Source organism: Chiloscyllium plagiosum, chromosome 24, assembly GCF_004010195.1.
Source record: "Chiloscyllium plagiosum isolate BGI_BamShark_2017 chromosome 24, ASM401019v2, whole genome shotgun sequence".
NCBI lineage: Eukaryota > Metazoa > Chordata > Chondrichthyes > Orectolobiformes > Hemiscylliidae > Chiloscyllium > Chiloscyllium plagiosum.
The window spans coordinates 7,011,896-7,033,916 of NC_057733.1; the positions used below are offsets into that span (position 1 = coordinate 7,011,896).

Here is a 22,021-nt window from a genome sequence, read left to right on the forward strand (position 1 = left end):
GGGAAAAAAGATCAGGTCTGGAGCTGATTTCACAAGTATGTGAATCTGTATATCAAGGAGCGAGCGTATAGTGCAGTAGTGAGGCAGTGCTGCATTGTCAGAGTTTTGAATGAGACATTAACTCAATGCCTTGCTTGTCCGATCGGGTGAAATTAACAGAAAAAAATGAATGCGGTTCAAAGGTAATTAATCGGCTGTGAATCAATTTGTAATGCCTTGAGGTTCTGAAAGATACTGTTTGAATGCAAGTCTTTATTTCTTTTCTGACTAATGTTTTCTGTTTTGACCTGATGTATCTGCAGCTTTGATGGGCCAGTGCCAGACCTGCGTGTTATGAAGAAGTTAGCATTTCAGAGTGGTGAAGTTCCTGTTGTGTTTGCTGTGGTGGATAATGGGGATATTTCTTTCTACACTTTTAAAGAATTCAAACTGCCGGTGGATGTCTACCCCTGATGCTATTGGAGCTTTGGACAGCCAGTAGTACATTGCGCATGCTCTCAGGGATATCCAGGACACTAACCTTCCGGTTAGTAAGCTTTAGTTATCAATGATTGTCTGAAGCTTTTTGTCCTCCTCATAGTGTGTGGACTACTTGGTCATCCAATCTAACTGAGTAACAAGATTGTTGCTGAGATAGCAATCAATGATTACGTCTAACGGAACTTCCAAACAATATTTTAACCCCTCTGTACAAAGCTTGAATGTCAGAAAGAAATTCCAGAGTCCCTCTCCCCTTATCCCAGCTGAAATATTTATATTCAAAATTCAGTTGGTACCAGGAAAAAGCCATTTCTGATATGGAATTGGTTGCCTTCAGTTGCTTTGAAAATAAGAGAAAAAGTCCAAAATATATTTGTTTGTTTTAACTGCAGTAGTAGTAATTCTGCAAGACTTGTCATACTTGGGGCTAAACATTGTCATGGGTTTGCATGATTGTCCCCATTCTCCTGTTACACATGTTGTCTCTTTCCTATCTAAACAATGACAGGTTTACATCATGTCTTTGACGTAATAAAACTTCCTAAAAAAGTTTCATGAGTGTTTTAAAACAAAATACAGGATGCTGAGGCACAGAGAGTAATGTCATCTCAGATGAATAAAGGTTTGGTTAAAGAGAGAGAGGTTTTAAGGAGCATCTAAAAGAAGGATAGCAAGGTAGAGATGCAGGGAGGTGTAGGACAGTGACCATGTTGTCAGTATACCTTGTGTGCTGCAGGATTTTCTAAAAACAATGGTCCTATATCACTTACTGCAGGGGATATAATTTGGCTCAACCTTATTGGGTGAAGATCATTTAATAGCTACTGAGTGTTAGCATCGGAGGTTAGAACTATAGGAGGGGATGCTTGAAGAGAAAGCTGGGAGGAAACCACTGAAGTTTTCTTTCACTGATATTTGTTTTTATTATTGCTTTTTGTAACTTAAAAAGAAAACCCGAGCAGAGAAGAAAGAGTTGAATGTAAAAGTTGTTTCTCAGGAAGCAAGATTTTGTTTAATACTGAAAGATTTGACACAGTTATAGGAATACTGCTGTGTATTGAAAGATCTGTAGCAGGCTAGAATTATATCTCTTTACTAAGATACCACTGATTCATTAGGCTCCACTTATTCAAAGAGAGGTGGGTGTTCAAAGTTTGTGCGAAGATTTGTAGCTTGGGTGCTCGTTGTTGTGGTTCTGTTCGCCGAGCTGGAAGTTTTTGTGCAAACGTTTCGTCCCCTGGCTAGGCGACATCCTCAGTGCTTGGGAGCCTCCTGCGAAGCGCTTCTTTGATGTTTCCTCCGGTGTTTATAGTGGTCTGTCCCTGCCGCTTCCGGTTGTCAGTTTCAGCTGTCCGCTGTAGTGGTTGGTATATTGGGTCCAGGTCGATGTGTTTGTTGATGGAGTTTGTGGATGAATGCCATGCCTCTAGGAATTCCATGGCTGTTCTCTGTCTGGCTTGCCCTATGATAGTAGTGTTGTCCCAGTCGAATTCATGTTGTTTGTTGTCTGTGTGTGTGGCTACTAAGGATAGCTGGTCGTATCGTTTCGTGGCATTCATCCACAAACTCCATCAACAAACACATCGACCTGGACCCAATATACCAACCACTACAGCGGACAGCTGAAACTGACAACCGGAAGCGGCAGGGACAGACCACTATAAACACCGGAGGAAACATCAAAGAAGCGCTTCGCAGGAGGCTCCCAAGCACTGAGGATGTCGCCTAGCCAGAGGTGGGTTTTAAGGAGCATCAGTTATCTGAAACCCCTCCATCTCTGACCAACTTCAATGCATCATGTTTCATTCATGTAACTTGTGTATGTTGACACTTGCTGCATATTTGACATTTTGACTAGATAATGCTGTCAGCATGCTTTTTTGAGTTCACTGTATTTCTCAATTCAAATGTATATTTTTTTTCTATTCTGGTATTTGGTTACTGCAATACCTGCATCACAAATTTGCCACAATGCAATAAACCTCTTAATAAAATGAAGGACAATGTTGTGTGGATTTTACCCTCAGTTTTGTCTCCACTATGGTTAAAAGTCACATCGGCAGACAAAGTGTCTTTCTGATGAGAAGTAAAGTCAAGACCCTATTGGTCCACCTTGGTGGATGTAAAATATTCCATGGCATCGCTTTGAAAAAGAGCAGGAGAATTCTGATTGGTGTCCTGACAAATTTTTACCCATCAAACAACCTTGTTAAAACTGACTGGGCTGTTTGTTTTATGTGAAGTGTTGAGGGTGAACTATCACTGGCCACAGCTTAAGGATATTGACAGTGTGGAGTGGGGCAGGTGAATTCCTCTTACAAGGAGTTTGACACAGATAAGATGGGCCAAATATCCTCCTCAAGCCCTGTAATCATTGTACATGAAGCTGCATATAGCATCATTCAATCATAGAATCCTTCAGTGTGGAAGCAGGCCAGAACATCCCACCCAGATCCTATGCCTGTAACCCTGCATCTCTGATGGGTAATACACCTAGCGTTTACATCCCTGGACACTATGGGCAATTTAGCATAGCAAAAAATTAAGGTTTTTACAAAATTACAAACCAGTACAAAATAGTGTAACAACTTCATAACATAATAACAATAATAGGAAACAAAGTACTACTTTACTCCACAAATTACCGAAACACGGAAAAAAAGCAAAAAACCTCTACAAAAACTACAGTTCAATAAATAACGAAGGAAAATGAAGAAGAAACATAAATAAACAAACAAAATTAAATTAAACCAAGTTATACAAGGTAACTTAAATTATATTCAATTAGTTTACTACACTCAGCGCAATCTCACCGACGCTCCCCACCACTGGGAGCAATCGTAAGCAGACCTATATTTGTTCAGGATTCTTCCTCCCTGTCAGGACCCCTGGACTGCCAGACACAACCCTCACAGCTACATACAGGCTCTGGTAAGTGTAGCTGACAAGGCTGCATCAATATAATTCAAAAAGGGCTGCCTTGTTCTGTAAAACAATTCCGTTTTCTGATGCACCCGACACGTGAAGAAGTCCAGGGGGATGTGTTCCATCACTAACCTACACCAGCTCGAACACCCTGGGGGATTCTCCCAACACCCAGCTCATTAGAATGTTCTTCCTTGCACAGAATGAAAGAATATTAAACAATTTCTTCCCATTCACATCCAAAGAGGGAGGATTTGGAAGACCCAAAAGGAGGAACACCAGATCCAATTTAACCTCAGTTCCCAAAACCTCTTCCAAAACACTCGCTATGGCATCCTAATATCTGCGAAGCTTGTGGCATGACCACAAGCAATGAGTAAGAGTGCCAACATCTATTTTACACTTGGGGCACATTAGAGACACTCCTGTCTTGAATTACAGCCGTCCTTGTGCCAGGTTGAGCCCTGTGATTACCTTCAGTTGAATAGCCTGGATCCTATTGCAAATCGAGATCTTGCTAACATTTTCCCAGATATTCTTCCACATCTCTGATGAGATTTCCATCCCCAATTCTTGAGTCCAGGCTCTGCATAGCTGCTCAATGTCCTTCGAAACATTATTTCCTAACAAGTGATAGATAGTACTAACCTAGAGGGTGCCTGTAGATTGGAGCACTTTCCTGTCCATATCCGACTTGTAGGAATTAACCATCAAGTATTCTTAGTGAAAATATTTTAATATCATAGAATCATAGAGCTGTACAGCATGGAAACAGACCCTTCGGTCCAACTTATCCTACATTAATCTCATTCTATTTGCCAACTTATGGTTCATGTCCCTCCAAACCCTTCCTATTCATGTACCCATCCAGATGCTCTCTAAATGTTGTAATTGTACTAGCCTCCACCACTTCCTCTGGCAGTTCATTCCATATATGTACCACCCTCTACGTGAAAAAGTTGCTCCTTAGATCTCTTTTAAATCTTTGCCCTCTCACCTTAAAGCTATTCCCTCTAGTTCTGGATTCCCCTACCCTGGGGAAAATTCCTTAGCTATTTACCCTATCCATGCCTCTCATGATTTTATAAACCTGTATAAGGTCACCCCTCAGCCTCCAACACTCCAGGGAAAATAGCCCCAGATTATTCAACCTCTCCCTATAGCTCAAATGTGGTTAATGTGGAACACTGCTGACATCATTGCTGTTCCATGCTATGAATGCCCAGTAAACTTCCAGCATAAATTTGATGTGCCAAATGGGATCCTCTTGTGTTGTAATGGCTTCATGACCAAAGAATGCTGAAGTCAGTCACTGCACCGTTTTATCTTGTATTTGTCAGGATAAACACAGGAACATCAATTTTCAAATAATCACAATTCACACTACCAGAAAAAAGGGTGTTGATTGATCAGCATATTTACTATTTTTTTTGACTAAGGCAATGCAGTGGAGAAAGCAGCAGAGAACCACAGGCTTGCCAAGCTTCCACATAATTCAAAAAAGGTACAAGGCTTGAACAAATTCCTTTTGTTTGCAGAGACTTGTACTCTTGAAAAGATTGTATTACAAAAATACAATCTTTTCACAGAAAACATTATAATACAAATCCCCTATCTACCACAAAGGATCATGCAATCCATCAGGACCTGTCAATTAGAGGTAAAAGGAATCAGATCTGGGACTGATCTTGAATAAGCGAATATGACAAGGAGTGAGTGTATGAGAGAACAGTACTTTGGCATGTAAAACATGGCTGATGAGAATTTGTGCGGGTATTTAAAAAGAGTAAGTAATGTGATTGTTCATCCTCTAGAGACTGAGATAATAGACAATAAGGAAATAGCAGATGAAATGAACAAATAGAGCCATAGAGTTATACAGCACGGAAACGGACCTTTCGGTCCAACTTGTCCATGCCACCAGATATCCTAAATTAATCTAGTCCTATTTGCCAGCATTTGGCCCATATCCCTCTAAACCCTTCCTATTCATGTATCCATCCAGATGCCTTTTAAATGTTGAAATTGTACCAGCCTCCACCACTTCTGACATTTTGTTCTATACATGCACCAACGTCTGTGTGAAAAAAAGTTGCCCCTTAGGTCCCTTTAAATCTTGCTCTTTTGCCTTAAACCTCTGCCCTTTAGTTCTGGACTTTCCTACCCTGGGAAAAAGACCTTGGCTATGCCCTGTCCATGCCCCTCATGATTTTATAAACCTCTATAAGGTCACACCTCAACCTCCAACGCTTCAAGGAAAATAGCCCTGGCCTATTCAGTCTCTCCCTATAGCTCAAACCCTCCTAACTCAGCAATATTCTTGTAAATCTTTTCTGCATCCTTACAAGTTCAATAACATCTTTCCTATAGCAAGGAAACCAAAATTGAACACAGTATTCCAAAAATGGCCTAACTAATGTCTTGTACAGCAGCAACATGACATCCCAATTCCTATACTCCATGGCCTGACTGATAAAGGCAAGCAAACCAAAGACCTTCTTCACTGTCCTGTCTACCTGTGAGTCCACCTTCAAGCTACAATGAACCTGCACCCTGTGGTATCTTTGTTGGCAACATTCTTTAGGACCCTAACCATTAAGTGTATAAGTCCTGCCCTGATCGGCCTTATCAAAATGCAACACCTCACATTTATTTAAATTAAACAATACTACTAAACTACTAAATTAAACAGTGTGAACAAAGTTCATATTTTGAGTCCAACATAACTCTGTGTTTCTATCTCTGATTGGTGCCGGTCTTTCTGAGCTTCCTCACTCTTTTTTGTTTTTGTTTCAGATTTCCAGCATAACTGCAGTACTTTGCTTCTAGATAGATTCTTGTTAGGCAAAGGAAGGGGAATCAGCTGCATGCAATCCCTACAATTCTTCCTGCCACTGCAGGGACCTCTGTTGGTCAGTTTGTGGAAGCAGCTTCTGGAACTGAAGTCAATGTGCCACCAAGCAGCTGTGTCACCGAGGGGAATGTGGAATTCCAAACACTAACTGAGCAGCCATGATTTTATTGAATGGTGGAGCAAGATTGAGGAGCTGAAAATGTGTTGCTGGAAAAGCGCAGCAGGTCAGGCAGCATCCAAGGAACAGGAGAATCGACGTTTCGGGCATAAGCCCTTCTTCAGGAATCCTTCTTCCTGAAGAAGGCCTTATGCCCGAAACGTCGATTCTCCTGTTCCTTGGATGATGCCTGACCTGCTGCGCTTTTCCAGCAACACATTTTCAGCTCTGATCTCCAGCATCTGCAGTCCTCACTTTCTCCAGCAAGATTGAGGAGCCAACCTAATCTGTATAGCTATTTCCAGATGTCTGTTCACTCTACCAGAAGCCAACTGCCCTAAACAACAAAAAACTGAAAGAACTGCAGATGCTGGAAACCTGAAACAAAGTCAGAGATTGCTGAAAAATCTCAGCAGGTCTGGCAGCAACCGTGGGGAGAAGTCAGGTTTCGGTCCAGTGATCCTTCTTCAGAAATGGCAACTCTGATTTCTCTTCACAGATGCTGCCAGACCTGCTGAGATTTTCCAGCAATTTCTGTTTTTGTGCCTTATACAATAGGTGGTTTCTAATGATGCCCTTCCCCACAAAGTAAGATAGTTACTAATAAATCCAGTAAGCAAATGAATGGCCGCAAACTGAAATACCAAAGAACTCAGATGCTGAAAATCAAAAACCAAAACAGAATTTGCTGGAAAATTCAAAAGGTCTGGCAGCATTTGTGAAGAGAAAGCATTTGGGGTCCACACGTGCTGCCAGACCTACTCAGTTTTCCCAGCAATTTCTGTAACTGAATGACCCTCACTGCCCAACAGAATGGTGAACATGGGGCATGTGATGGCTGAGGCTGTCGTGGTGAAAATGATCCTCCAGCCGCTAGGGGCGCGGCGGCAGGCGCCACAATGCGAATTCGGGTGATGCTGCAGTACCTGGGTAGCGGGAGGCGTCTATCTCTGTGCCTCGGCCGGGCGGTGGAAGCGACTTCGGCCTGGGTTAGTGCGGGAAACGGCTTGGCGAGAGCGGCTACATCGAACAGGTAAAGTGAGCGCCAGAGGAGAGTCAGTGTCCCCTCAGGCGTCGTGGTAAATTTTTGAAGAGTGGGCGAAAGGCTTTGCAGTTGAGCTCGGTTTTTCGACCCGCAGTGCTGTTGCGCGGAATGCCGGGAATTGTAGTCTCCACAGGTTCCGTTCTCGGTCGTCATTGCCAAGGAGACCAGCAGAGCGGACTACAACTCCCGACGAGCCTTGCGCCTAGGTAACGCCCCCCACTGTTTACTCACACTCACCTTGACAGGTGGGTTTGATGCAGCATTTGCTCTGGAGCAGAGGGGCTCAGCAGGTATTTGATCGCTTGTTTTACTCTAAGTTGCCCGTTTTAAAGCTAATTCTTCTTAAGGTACGAGTCCCATGATTTGGAATTAATTGGCGACTTCTAACGTTAGAACTTTTTTTCAGTTTCTGTTTCAAAAGTTAGTGAATGTTTTTTTTGCTTGTGCCTCATTCAAAAATGGAACCCTTCTCGGATTAAGCCTATTTGGGGTGTTGTTTCCTAACGCTAATGAAAAAAATAATATAAGTTAAGGCACTTAAAATACTATAATCGACAGGTGATTTATTCGGATCGAATTTGGCACTGTTTATGGGCCTGTCACTGAATACCTAGCGATTAAAGTATTTATGGCAGGTTATCATGTCTGAGATTTTCCAAACCACAATCTGTGCTTGGCAGATTTTTTTTCCCTTACAGGACATGTAATAGAAATTGCATTACTGCAAGTGGAAGAGGTTGAACTGTTCAAAACCTTGAGATAGAGTGCAGTATTCAGACTCTGTTTGCTTTGTTTTAATTTATTTGAAACGAGAAGATGCATCATAGAGCCACAGAGATACACAGTGTGGAAACAGATCCTTTGGTACAACTTGCCCATGCTGATCAGATATCCTAAAATAATCAGGTCCCATATTTCTCTCAACTCTCATGACCACATCCAGATGCCATTTAAATGTTGTAATTGTACCAGCCTCCACCACTTCTTCTGGCAGCTCATTCCATACATGCGCTATCCTCTATGTGAAAAAGTTATCACCCCTTAGGTCCCTTTTTAATCATTTCCCTCTCGCCTTCAACCTATGCCGCCTAGTTTTGGACTCCGCTACCCTGGGGGAAAGACTTTGACTATTCATCCTATCCCTGCTCCGCATGATTTTATCAACTTCTATAAGGCCACCCCTTAGCGTCCAATGCTCCAGAGAAAATAGCCCCAGCCAATCTACCCTCTCCAGCTCAAACCCTCCAACCCTGGCAACATCCTTATAAATCTTTTCTGAACTGTTCCAAGTTTAATAACATCTTTCCCATAGCAAGGAGACTAGGGTTGAACACAATATATCAAAAGTAGCCTAACCAATGTCCTGTACAGCTGTAACATGACCTCCCTACACCTATACTCAATGCATTGATCAATAAAGGCAAGCAGAACAAGCGCCTCCTCCATTACACCCGTCTCCCTGCAACTCCACTTTTAAAGAACTATGAATCTGCACTCCAAGGTCCCTTTGTTCGGCAGCACATCCAGTACCTTAAGATTAATTGTATAAATCCTGCCCTGATTTGCACTCCCAAAATGTAGCACTTCACATTCATCTAGATTAAACACCATGTGCCACTCCTTGGTCCAGCGGCCCATCAGATCAAGGTCTCTATGTATTCTGAGATAACCTTCTTTGCTGTCTGCAACATCACCAATTTTGGTGTCATCTGTAAATTTACTACCATACCTCCTATATTCACAACCAAATCACTTGTATGAATGACAAAATGTGGACCCAGCGCTGATTCCTGTGGCACACCATTGATCACAGGCCTCCAGTCCAAAAATTAACCCTCCATCACCATCCACTGTCTCCTACATTCTTACCAGGTTTGTATACAATTAGTTAGTTCTCCCTGTATTCCATGAGATCTAACCTTGTTAACCAGTCTTGTATGCAGATCCTTGTTGGAATCCATATGGACAACGTCCACCACTTGCCCTCATTGTCTTTGTCTAAATAAGGAAGTTAAAATAATGTATAATTGAAAAAACTACACAAATCTGCAAAGATTATTGCTATGTCAGAAGATCAGTCAGATTGCAGAAAAACAGAAATGAATGGCAAAAAAACTGAGGAGTAAATAGAGTATGAATTTGATTAGCCAATAATACAAAAACTGGTAGTTGCTACAAGAATTTGAAAGGTGTACCTAAAATTAGTGATGGTCCTCTAGACTGGAGAATTGCAATTGGCAGACATGTTGAACAGGTATGTTGTGTTTGCCTTGATTTGATTTTACTGTCATATGCACTGAAGTACAAAAGATGCAGGAGTACAGTGAAAAGTGTATAATGTCGCCACACAAGGCATAGTCTTAGATACAAGTGTCTTTCAGAATTGTAAGAACCAAATGGAAAGAAAGAAGAAAGTTAAAAGTTAAACAGTTCATTACAGAGACCTTAGAAAACAGCCCAAACACACTTGAAAATCACTTGAATAAGAGGGAGGGACTGAAAACAGCCATCTGCAACAGGGAAAATGATTAGATCCCACTAGTCTCTAGGGCCAGATGGCCTACACTTTAGGATCTTAAAAGAAGTAGCTACTGAACTAGTGAAAACATTGGTTATAATCTTCCAAAATTATTTCAGATATTCTAGGAGGCTTCCAGTGGATTGAAAAGTAATTAATGTAAAGCTTTTATTAAAATAAAGAGGGAATGCGGAATTATAAGCCAATAGCCTAACATTGGTCTTAGGAAAACGAATTCAGTATTCTGGAAATTATGGCATGATACTTAGAAAATCACAACATGGTCAGGCAGAGTCACCATAACTTTGTGAAATGGCAATTGAGTAACCCATCTATTGAGTTTTTTTTGAGGCTGTAACAAGTAAGGCGGGGGCGAAAAGGAGCCTGTACATGTAGATATTTTCTAATCATCCTGGTCACAGATGTGGAACTTGAACTGTGGTTTCTTGGTTTAAATTAGGCATTATACCACTGCAACACAGGAGCCCCCACCTGTAGATGGATACTTGAGTTAGCAAAAAACATTTGATAAGGTGCCATATAAACGGTTGCTGCATGAAATAACAGCACATGGTGTAGATAGTAATGTGTTTGCATGAATAATGGACTTTTTATTTAACAGTAAGTGAAGATTAGAAATAAATGGGTCCTTTTCAGGCTGTCAAGTTGTAACTATTTGGGTACATAACAGTAGTCTTGGAATCTCATCAATTTATAATTTATATTAATGTTTTGGATGAAGTGACTTTAAACGTCTGAATGTATGGCAGCGAAGCTTACTGCTGAAACCAAGACAAGTGGAATTTAAGAGGATACAGAAAGTCTATAAAGGGATATAGATAGGTTAAATGAATGGGCATACATTTGGCAGATGGAGTATAATTTGGGAAAGATGAACTTTAGGATGAAAAGGTGTGTACTATTTGAATAGACAGAGACTGTGGTACAGAGTGATCTGGATTTCCTGAACTATGAGTCACAAAATGTTAGTTTGCAGATACTATTCGGAAGATTAGGAAGACAAATGGATTGTTGCGATTGAATGGAAAGTGAAGTTTTTCACAAGTAAAGATGTCTTCCTACAGTTGTACAGGGCTTTGGTGAGACCAAATCTGAAATAATGTGTACAGATTTGGTTTAGAAGACCAACTTTAAAAGATGACTTGATCTTGAGTTGGTTTATCCTCCTTGTTGTTTGATTCTGGAATTGTCTACTCCCTAGTTGGCTCTATACATTTCTATCATTTCATCAATCTAAACCCTGTTAAACATAACTTTCCTGGGAAGAAAAAACTTGATGCATTTCCACTTCTGTTGATCACCTAGAAGGACAAAGACCGCACATGCATCAGAAGATTAGTGTAGAAATTTAGCAAAATAAGATGTGCTCTTCATAGAACATCTGAAGGGGACTTGGGGTGGATATTGGGATAGATGTTTCCTCATGTCGAAGAGACTAGAACAAGGTGATAGCGTTTAAGAATAAGAGGTCAGAGATGAAGCAAAACTTTTTTTATTGAAAGGCAAAGCAGACCCGAAGGGCCTACTTCTGATCCCAAGTCCAATGTTCCTAGAAATGCCAAGCAACTCTGCGGGATAAACATTTCAAAGTGTATTAATTCACAAAATATAAGTGTTAGTGATAAGGCCAACATTAGCATTTATTGCCCATCACTAATTGCTGCAGAGAAGTCAGCGGTGAGCTGACATCATAAACCATGACAAATCATAGGTGTCCTCACACTGCTGTTGAGGAGGGAGTTTTAGGATTTTGATTAATCAACATTGGAGGAACGTCAGCATATTTCTAAGTCTGGATACTGTCAGGACTGGAGGTAAACTTAGAAATTCCTATGTGCATTCAGCCTTGTCATTCCAGGTAGTGGAGGTTGAGGGTTTAGAAGGTGCTGTCGGAGGATGCATGGTGAGTTGCTGCAGTGCATCTTGTGGGTTGGGGTGATTATGGGGATGATATGCACTGCTGCCACTGCACAGGGTTTTGGAAGGTGTGATTTTTAAGATGGTGGATAGAGTGCTAACCTAGAGGTTACTTGGTCATTAGTTGGGGTTTCACAAACCTAGTTGCATCTACACTCATGTAGGAAAATGGAGAGTACTTTATTATGTTAAGCTCCTAAATTCAACCTTGTAGATATTTGAGAGGCTTTGAGAAGTCAGGGGATGAATCATCTGTGGCATAATACTTGTGTTCTGGCATGATCTTGTAACCACAGCATTTCTGGTCACTGGTAACCTAAGACTGTTAATGGTGAAGAACGTGATGATGGTTATACCATTTAATACTTGTAAAAGCTTGGCTAGATTCTGTCCTGTGGGTGATGATAATTTTTTCACATCTGGGGATTTCCTTTGAAAGCACTAGCTCTTCAAGGGTCTGAATAGGTTTTTCTCTCCTGAGCAAAACTTGAGAGGTTGAGTGCTGTTTTCAGGGAGGTCAGTGTGGCCTCAACCTATGGCCTGTAGCTCCTGCCTCACTCACTGACCCCTACTGTAATATTTTCCTGATGAGAATGGAGCAGGTAGAGAGAATCCGAGTTAATGTTTTGAGGTGATTGTGACCTTTCCTGAGAACATATAAGATTCTTGCAGTCTGGAAAACCTAAGATTTGTGGAAAAAAAAAGTTCTGTTTTTGCTGATTAGATCTCCTAATGTTTTCATTTTGTTTATAAAGCTACAAGTTTGAAAAATGTTCCAGTACAGAAGGGGGGACATTTGACCTATAGTGCTTGACTATTTGTAAAAGCCATCCTGATTTTCCTGACCAACCTGTACATTTTCCCTTTGTGATTTTTTAAATTCTTCATGGACATTACTGGCAAGACCAGTGTTTGCTGTCTGTCCCAAATTGGCCTTGAGTTGAAAAGGCTGCTGGGCCAATTCAGAGGACAGTTAAGAGATAAAATACTACACAAGAGATAAGGCGAGGTATTACAGTTTACAGAACCAAGGCAGATAGAGTTCAAACTTCGATTAGCCAAGTGAGGGTTCAAGGGGCTGAAAGGCTTTTTCTTTTGTTGCATATCCAGCAAAATTATGATGAGATTCAGGGATCATAATAGTGACTCCATACTCAGTGCACTATTTCAGGAGAAGTATCATCTGCTACCATGCAATACTGCATCCTTCGAAACTGGTTTAAATGCATTCCACTGCAAACAGGCAGTTTTGTTTGATTAAAATGAGTAAATTGTGTTCAGTACAAAACAATACATTGTGCATTTCACTAGTCAAAATGGCATGTAGATAATAAAAATGGCACAAATGTTCTTTCATTGTGTTTTTTCTCTTCCTCTGGGCTCCGTCTCCACCTCTCGTTTATCTCTACCGCTACCACAACCACCACCACCCGCCTCCAACCCCGATATCTTCAGCATATATGATGATTAGATTAGATTCCCTACTGTGTGGAAACAGGCCCTTCGGGCCAACCAGTCCACACCGACCCTCCGAAGAGTAACCCACCCAGACCCATTTCCCTCCGACTAATGCACCTAACACTATGGACAATTTAGCATGGCTGATTCACCTGACCTGCACATCTTTGAATATATCAACCTTTTCTGAGTGAAAATCAATTCTGAGAAGGGTCAGTGGACCTGAATAGTTAACTCTGATTTCTCTCCATAGATGCTGCCAGATCTGTTGAGTTTTTCTAGCGAATACTGTTTTTGTTAGGGAGAGTTACAAATTTCGGATTTACCAACAATGTCCACCTAGATTGAATTGAAGAAACATCTATGTGCATAGACAATGAACTTCTTGTCAAGAACCTGCAAATGCATATGCTGTCCATGTATCATCATTCATCGTGCTTGGAAGATATTTTGCAGCAAAAGGTTGTCTCCCTTGTAATCACAGTTGTTTACAGATGATCAATTACTTTGAATGTTACTCGGAATACAAGTGCCACTTTCAATAAAATATAGAAATTTCTAGTAACTTGATTGTTTATATTATTTTGATCTGGTTGAATAGAAGTTGACATGTCTTAGGTTGTAACAAAAAAAACCCTTATGACCTGGATCAGATACTTGTTAATTTAAATATTTGTGAACAAGTTCAAACAAATAGCCATTATGACGTCTTCTAAATTGATTGAAGTAATTTACTTTATAGTGAGGAGAATATATAGAACACAAGTTACCTTCTAATTCACTTAATTCAACAATTTATTTTTAATTTCAATCTCTCCGTAGCCTCACCCCCTCCCCGCCTGTAATAAGACTATAAAATATAGAAGGAGAATTAGGCCCTTTGACCCATCAAGTCTGTTCTGCCATTCATTCATGGCAGGTATGTTTCTCAACCCCATTCTCCTACCTTCTCCCTGTAACCTTTGGTCTCCCTAACAATCAAGACCCTATCCATATGTCTTAAGTACATGCAATGAGTTGGCCTTGACAGCCCTCAGTGGCAAATAGTTGCACATTTTTACCACTCTTTGGTTGAATAAATTGCTTTTTATCTCAGTTCTAAAGAGTTGGCTCTTCATTCTGAAGCTGCATCCTCACGTCCTAGTCTCTCCTACTAGTGGAAATACCTTCTCCACGTCCACTCTATCCAGGCTTTTCTATATTCTGTATAAATTCAGTGCGACTTTCCTCCCCCATCCTCTTTAACCTCATCGAGTACAGAACCAGAGTCCTCAACTGTTCCTCATAAGACAAGCCCTTCACCTCTGGGATCATTCTTGTAAACCTCCTCTGGACCCTCACCATCAACAATCCATCTTTTCTTCTGGGGTGGCCCGGTGGCTCAGTGGTTAGCACTGTTGCCCCACAGAGCCAGGGACCCAGGTTCAATTTCCGCCTTGTGCAACTGTCTGTGTGGAGTTTGCACATTCTCCACGTGTCTGTGTGGGTTTCCTCCGGGTGCTCCTGTTTTCTTCCACAGTCCAAAGATGTGCAGGTTAGGTGAATTGGCCATGCTAAATTGTCCGTAGTGTTAGGGGCATTTGTCAGAGGGGAATGGGTCTGGGTGGGTTGCTGTTCAGAGAGTTGGTGTGGACTTGTTGGGCCGAAGGGCCTGTTTCCACACTGTAGGGAATCTAATCTAATCTACATACAGGGCCCAAAACTGCACACAATATTCCAAATGCAGTTTAACTAGAGCCTTTTACACTCTCACAATATTTCTCTGCTCTTGTATCCTAGCTCTCTTGGAATTAATGTTAACATGCATTTATCTTCCTAAAGGCCAACTGAACCTGCATGATAATCTAGTACTTCCAAATAAACCTGATGGACTGTAACCTGGTGTTGTGTGGTTTTTGACCAGCACCGGAACCTCCACATCGTGGCCACCTAACTTGCACATCCCTAAACACGACAGGGCAATTTAGCATAGCCAATCCACTTAACCTGTACAATTTTGGATTATGAGAGGAAACTGGAGCACCTGGGGTTAACCCATGCAGATATGGGGAGAATGTGTAAACTGTATACATTCAGCCACCAAGGCTGGAATTGAACCTGGGTCTTGGCACTGTGAGGCGGCAGTGCTAACAACTGAGCCACTGTGCTACCTTTTGTGCCAGACACGGTCAGTGGCTAATGGTAACAAAACCAACAAGAGGGAATAACCTACTTGGTTTTTCAATCTCTAATTGACCTGTTGTAGATGTATCTCCACAGTAATGGTAGAAATCACTATCATACAGTGTTTATTGAACCAGAATCCCATCTTCTCATTGAGGGTGCCATGCATCATGCAGTAGGGTACTACCACCTTCCTTAGAAGGGATAGAATCAGAACAGATGCAACAACTCAAAACAGAGAAATCATAGGGTTCTTTGGGCCATCAGTAGCAGCAGAATTGTTTTCAACCATAATTTGTAATCTTAGCATATCTCCCACTCTATCATTCTATTGGAAGGATGTTGTGAAATTTTGAAAGGGTTCAGAAAAGATGTGCAAGGATGTTGCCAGGGTTGGAGGATTTGAGCTATAGGGAGAGGTTGAATAGGCTGAGGCTGTTTTCCCTGGAGTTACAGAGGCTGAGGAGTGACTTAAAGAGGTTGATAAAATCATGAAGGGCATGGTTAGGATAAATGGACAAAGTCTTTTCCCTGGGGTGGGGTAGTCCAGAACGAGAGGGCATAGGTTTAGGGTGAGAGGGGAAAGATATAAAAGGGACCTACGGGGCAACTTTTTCATGCAGAGCGGTGTGTGTGTGTGTGTGGAATGAGCTGCCAGAGGAAATGGTGCAGATTGGTACAATTGCAGCATTTAAAAGGCATCTGGATGGGCTTATGAATAGGAAGGGTTTAGAGGGATAAGGGCCAAGTGCTGGAAAATGCAACCACATTAGGTTGGGATATCTGGTCAGCATGGATGAGTTGAACTGAAGGGTCTGTTTCTGTGCTTTTCTATGATTCAATGACTCCCAAGTTCCTTTGTACTTCAGATTTCTGAAGTCTTTTCCCATTCAGAAACAGTTTACACCTCAATTTTACTACTAAAGTCCAAAACCTCACACTTGCCCGCATTGTATTCTATCTGTCCCTTCTTTGCCCATTCTCCTGCAGTATCTCCGCTTTCTCAACAGTAGCTGTCCCTCACTTATCTTTGTGTTATCTGCATACTTAGCAACAATTCCCTTGGTTCTTTTGTCCAGATCGTTAATGTGTAACTTGAATAGTTGTGGTCCCAACATGGATCCCTATGGTACTCCCCTAGTCACTACCTGTTACACTGAAAAAGACCCCTTTAGTCCCCCTCTTTGCCTTCTGCCAGTCACCCAATCCTCTACCCATGCCAGTACCTTACCCCAGCATTATGGGTTCTTGTCTTATTTTACTGCATCCTGTGTGGTACCTTGTCTAAGGCCTTCTGGAAATACAAAAAGATCATGTCCACTGGCTCTCCTTTGTCTAACTTGCTTGTTACCAGCTCAAAGAATTCTAACATTTGTCAAGCATGACCTCCCCTTGACAAAGCTGTGCTGACTCAGCCGTATTTTACCATGCACTTGCAAGTACTTTGCAATCTCATCCTTAATAATGGACTCAAATCTTACCAATGACTGAGGTCAGGCTAACCAGCCTATAATTTCCTGTCTTCTGCCTCCCTCCCTTCTTAAACAGGGGTGTTACATTAGCTATTTTTCAGTTGTCTGGAACCCTCCCTGACTGCAGTGATTCCTGAGAGATCACCACCAAGGTCTCCACAATCCCCTCAGCTATCTCCTTCAGAACGCTAGGGTGGAGTCCATCTGGACGGAGTGATAGATCCATCTTCAGACCTTCCAGCTTCACCAGTACCTTCTCAATGATGGCCACTGCGCTCAGCTGTGCCCCCGACTCTCTTGAAGCTCTGTTATGCTGCTGGTGTCTTCCACTGTGAAAACTGATGTAAAGTACCTATTCAGTTTCTCCAACATTTCTACGTTCCAGCCTCATTTTCCAGCACTTCAATGGCTTTTCTCGTCTCTTTTATATATCTCCAAAAAAGTCTTGGAATCTTGTTTTATATTACCAGCTAGCTTATCTTCACATTTCATCTTCTCACCCCACTATAACTTTTTCAGTTATCCTTTGAAGGTTTTTAAAGATTTCCCATTCATCTGGTTTCCTACTAACTTTCACTAAATTGTGTGCTTTATCTTAGCTGTTATTGCTGTCCCTGACTTCCCTTGTAGCAATGGTTGCCTCAACCTCCCCTTAGTATGTTCATTCTTCCTTGGGATGAATTTTTGCTATGCCTCCTAAATTATCCCCAGAAGCTCCTGCCATTGCTACTCTGCTGTCTTTTCTGCTGGGCGCTCCTTTCAATCAACTCTGGCCAGTTCCTCCCTCATATCTTTGAGGTTACTTGGACTCAATTGTAATCCAGTTACATCTGATTCCAGTTTCTCCTTTTCAGACTGCAGAGTGAATTCAGTCGTTTTATGGTCGCTGCCTCCAAGGGGTTCCTTTGCCATACGCTTCCTAATCAAATCTGCCTCATTGCACGTTACCAAATTCAGAATTAGTCTCTTCCTCAGTGGGTTCTACCACAAGCTGCTCCAACAAAAAACATTTCATAGACATTTCACAAATTTCTTTTCTTTGAGATCCTCGACTAACCAGATTTTCCCAGTCCACCTGCACACTGAAGCTCCCTATGATTATTGTAATAGTGCCTTTCCTCCCTGGCTTTTCTATCTCCGATTTATTTTCTTCCCCACATGCTGGCTACTGTTAGGAGGCCTGTACACAACTTCCATCAGGGTTTTTTTTCCCCTTTGCGGTTCCTCAATTTTATCCACACACATTCTACACCTTTATCACTTCTTACTATTAATTTACTTTCATTTCTTACTAACAAGGCAGCCCAATCCCCTCTGCTCATCTGCCTGTCCCTTTGATAGATGTGCTTCCTTGGATATTAATAATCTAGTGTAGATTTCAGCATTATGAAATATTATTTAATTCTAGTCTTTTCATCGGCGTAACTTTAATGGCTCCATTTTTTTTATGGCTGTGTCTTGAGCTGTTAAGAACTGAGCTCGAGAATTCATTCTCAAAGCCCCTCCATCTCTGTTTTCTCATTGACTCTCCTTTATCCTCTGTTTGGCTAAGGGATTAGCCAAATATCTCCTGATGTCTCTTGGTGTTGAATGTTGTTTGTAATACTTCCTACGAAGCACCTTGGAATGTTTCGTTACATGAAAGGTGCTATAAAAATAGGTTTTTATTGTTTGAACCATGACAGTGCTGTTGTCTCAGTCGGTAGTACTTTGGTTTCTACGTGACAATTAAATCACCCTCGGAAAGGATGGAATGAGTCAGATGAGGTGTTACTTTTGTAAAAAAACCCTCAAATCCAGTTCGAATGCAGCCCACGTTTAGGTTTAAAATGGGTGGGACTGGAGACCGGTTGTCTGTTTAAATATTATAACGGAGGGTGGGGGAAATGGACTAGGCCACAGGAAAGCCAGTAGCTGAAGAGATTTGAGGACAGCTGTGAGAGAGGCCAAGTTACAGTATTGCTTTGTAGGTCAGGAGACTTGAGCATGAATTTCAGGCCGACACACTCAATACACTTGGGAGGGATGTTGCATCTTCAGAGGTATTGTATTTGGATGAGAACAAGGTTCCTATCTGCCCTCTTAGGAAGATATAAAAGATCCCATGACACTGTGAAGCAAAGTCTCGTAACCAGATAGTCTGGTCATTATCACAGTGGTGTGCTCACCTTGCTAAAGCAGTGATAACATTCCTTAAGCACTAGAGAGTCTGGAACATAGTTTAAGATGTCCTGCATTCACAAAGGTATTGCCTAGTAGAACGAAAATAGTAAAGCTTGAGTCATACTGGTGCAACTTGTCTTGTGTACCTCAAAACAGAGTTCCAGCATGATCAGTACAGTATGGTCATTTCTAAGTATTACTGTTTTTATTTTACTGGTTTTCCCCTCTAGAATGCAAGTTTGTTCCTTCTTTAAGTTAACTGAATATTCTGTTACACTGTCGACATAATTTGGTTGATTTTCTTACCCTAAACAAGATTTTCTTACTCTAAATATCCTCCTATGTCTTAGTTCAGCAAATGCTCCCATCTTTCCTCTTTATGAATTTGACTAAATAAGTGAAAGATAAAGCAAAATACTGCAGGTGCTGAAATATTGAGACAAAAGCAGAGTGCTGATCACACAGAAATCAGTTATTGTATGTGGCGAGCAGAGAATAGTTGATATGAAGGGGTCACCCTCAAGCACTTGTTCTCACTGTGGTTGTTTTCTTGATTGCTTTCCCAGTTTTTTGTTTCCAAATTCTAACCTCCCACACAGTATCCTGTTCTTGTATTTTATCTTTTGCTGTTCATGGGTATCAAAGATCTTCGCAATATAGTGGATGTGAGATTTTCTCCTACCATCCAGATAAACTAAGGAACAACTTAAATACCATTCTTGGGACAACAGCATTTGAACTTATTGCGAGTGGAGAGAAAAAGAGAGAAATGTAGTGGTGTACTCGCCCTGTTGCGTAGGTAGTGGTGTTGGGGTTGTTTAGAGTTGTGCATTTGAAACAAGCAAATCAGTTTGTATGTGAAGAGATTGGATGGGTGGGGATTTGAAGGTGGGGAGGGGAGATGGGGGTATGGTTTTGATTCCTGGGAAATCATTTGCTTGGTTGGGGGGGAGGGAGGGGATTATCTGCTCCTGTTTGACCTGACCAACAAAACAATACTGTAACTTATCTTCTCTCACAGCTGTCCTCACATCCCTTCAGCTTTCCCGTGGCCTAGTCAATTCCACGCCCCTGCACCCGTTATAATATTTAAACAGACAACCTGTCTCCAGTTCCACCTATTTTAAACCTGGGCTGCATTAAAACTAGATTTGAAGTTTTTTAAAAAAAGTAACACCTCCATTGACTCATTCTACCCATTCTGTGGGTGATTTAATGTAGTAAATTGTGTTGCAAAATGCTTCCATCTGGCAGAAATTAGCTGACCTTAGCTCCTCTTAAAACTTTATTTCTCCAGACTTTAGATATCCTTACGACTATTTCAGAAACAGGAAATCTAAAGCAAATGTTATATACTGTAAAAATATGCCTATTCAACTTTCGACATATTGGTTTCTGTTAAATCGTGTAAATTGAGTACAACTCTGAGTCTGTTTTAGAGATCAAGCTTTAAAAAGCAGATCAGAATCTAAATTTTCTAACTCATGGAGAAATTAAATGTGCTCACATGAGCATGAACTTTATAGTCGTTTCTTGAATGTGTCATTTTGTTTGCTTTGAATCAACAGGAACTGTCCCAGCAGAAGTTTTAGAAAAACAGCATTTGTAACCATGGCAACAGGTGGCAGTGATGGACCACGATGTTCGTTGGGCCCAAAGACAAAGCGGCACACCAACAGATTGATCCATGAGAAGTCTCCCTATCTTTTGCAGCATGCACACAATCCTGTAGACTGGTAAGCATCGAACTTTATAACATTTGGGAATTGGAAATTAGATCTGAATGCCAGGCTGTTTATTCTGTAATAATAATCTATTTCAGATTGTTGTGCATATTAGGATAGAAGGGCTGACTGGCTTGCTCTGTTGCATCTGTGAATCCAAACATTTCGTATTCAATTTAGAGTCATAGAGATGTACAGCATGGAAACAGACCCTTCGGTCCGACCCGTCCATGCCGACCAGATATCCCAACCCAATCTAGTCCCACCTGCCAGCACCCGGCCCATATCCCTCCAAACCCTTCCTATTCATATACCCATCCAAATGCCTCTTAAATGTTGCAATTGTACCAGCCTCCACCATATCCTCTGGCAGCTCATTCCATACAATTACCACCCTCTGCGTGAAAACGTTGTCCCTTAAGTCTCTTTTGTATCTTTCCCCTCTCACCCTAAACCTATGCCCTTTAGTTCTGAACTCCCCGACCCCAGGGAAAAGACTTTGTCTATTTATCCTATCCATGCCCCTCATAATTATGTAAACCTGTATAAGGTCACCTCTCAGCCTCCGATGCTCCAGGGAAAACAGCCCCAGCCTGTTCAGCCTCTCCCTGTAGCTCAAATCCTCCAACCCTGGCAACATCCTTATAAATCTTTTCTGAACCCTTTCAAATTTCACAACTTCTTTCCAATAGGAAGGAGACCAAAATTTCACGCAATATTCCAACAGTGGCCTAACCAATGTCCTGTACAACCGCAACATGACCACCCAACGCCTGTACTCAATACTCAGACCAATAAAGGAAAGCGTACCAAACGCCTTCTTCACTATCCTATCTACCTGCGACTCCACTTTCAAGGAGCTATGAACCTGTACTCCAAGCTCTCTTTGTTCAGCAACACTCCTAGGTCCTTACCATTAAGTGTATAAGTCCTGCTAAGATTTGCTTTCCCAAAATGCAGCACCTCTCATTTATCTGAATTAAACTCCATCTGCCACTTCTCAGCCCATTGGCCCACCTGGTCCAGATCCTGTTGTAATCTGAGGTAACCCTCTTCGCTGTCCACTACACCTCCAATTTTGGTGTCATCTGCAAACTTACTAACTGTACCTCTTATGCTCGCAT

At 41.5% G+C, this 22,021-nt stretch overlaps 1 protein-coding gene across 6 annotated transcripts in view; it reads left to right on the plus strand.

The window, feature by feature from the left end:
• spata20 (spermatogenesis associated 20) overlaps nt 1-22,021 on the plus strand; it is a 551,333-nt gene that overhangs the window by 189,999 nt on the left and 339,313 nt on the right. For 3 of the 6 annotated variants that reach the window (XM_043714382.1, XM_043714383.1, XM_043714384.1), the window contains 2 exons: nt 422-526; nt 20,742-20,909. In XM_043714382.1, coding sequence (XP_043570317.1) covers nt 422-526; nt 20,742-20,909 — 273 coding nt within the window. Of the gene's footprint in view, nt 1-421; nt 527-7,275; nt 7,450-7,528; nt 7,752-7,785; nt 7,809-20,741; nt 20,910-22,021 lie in introns of those variants that run through there. The other 3 variants (XM_043714385.1, XM_043714386.1, XM_043714387.1) reach the window with 3 other exon arrangements.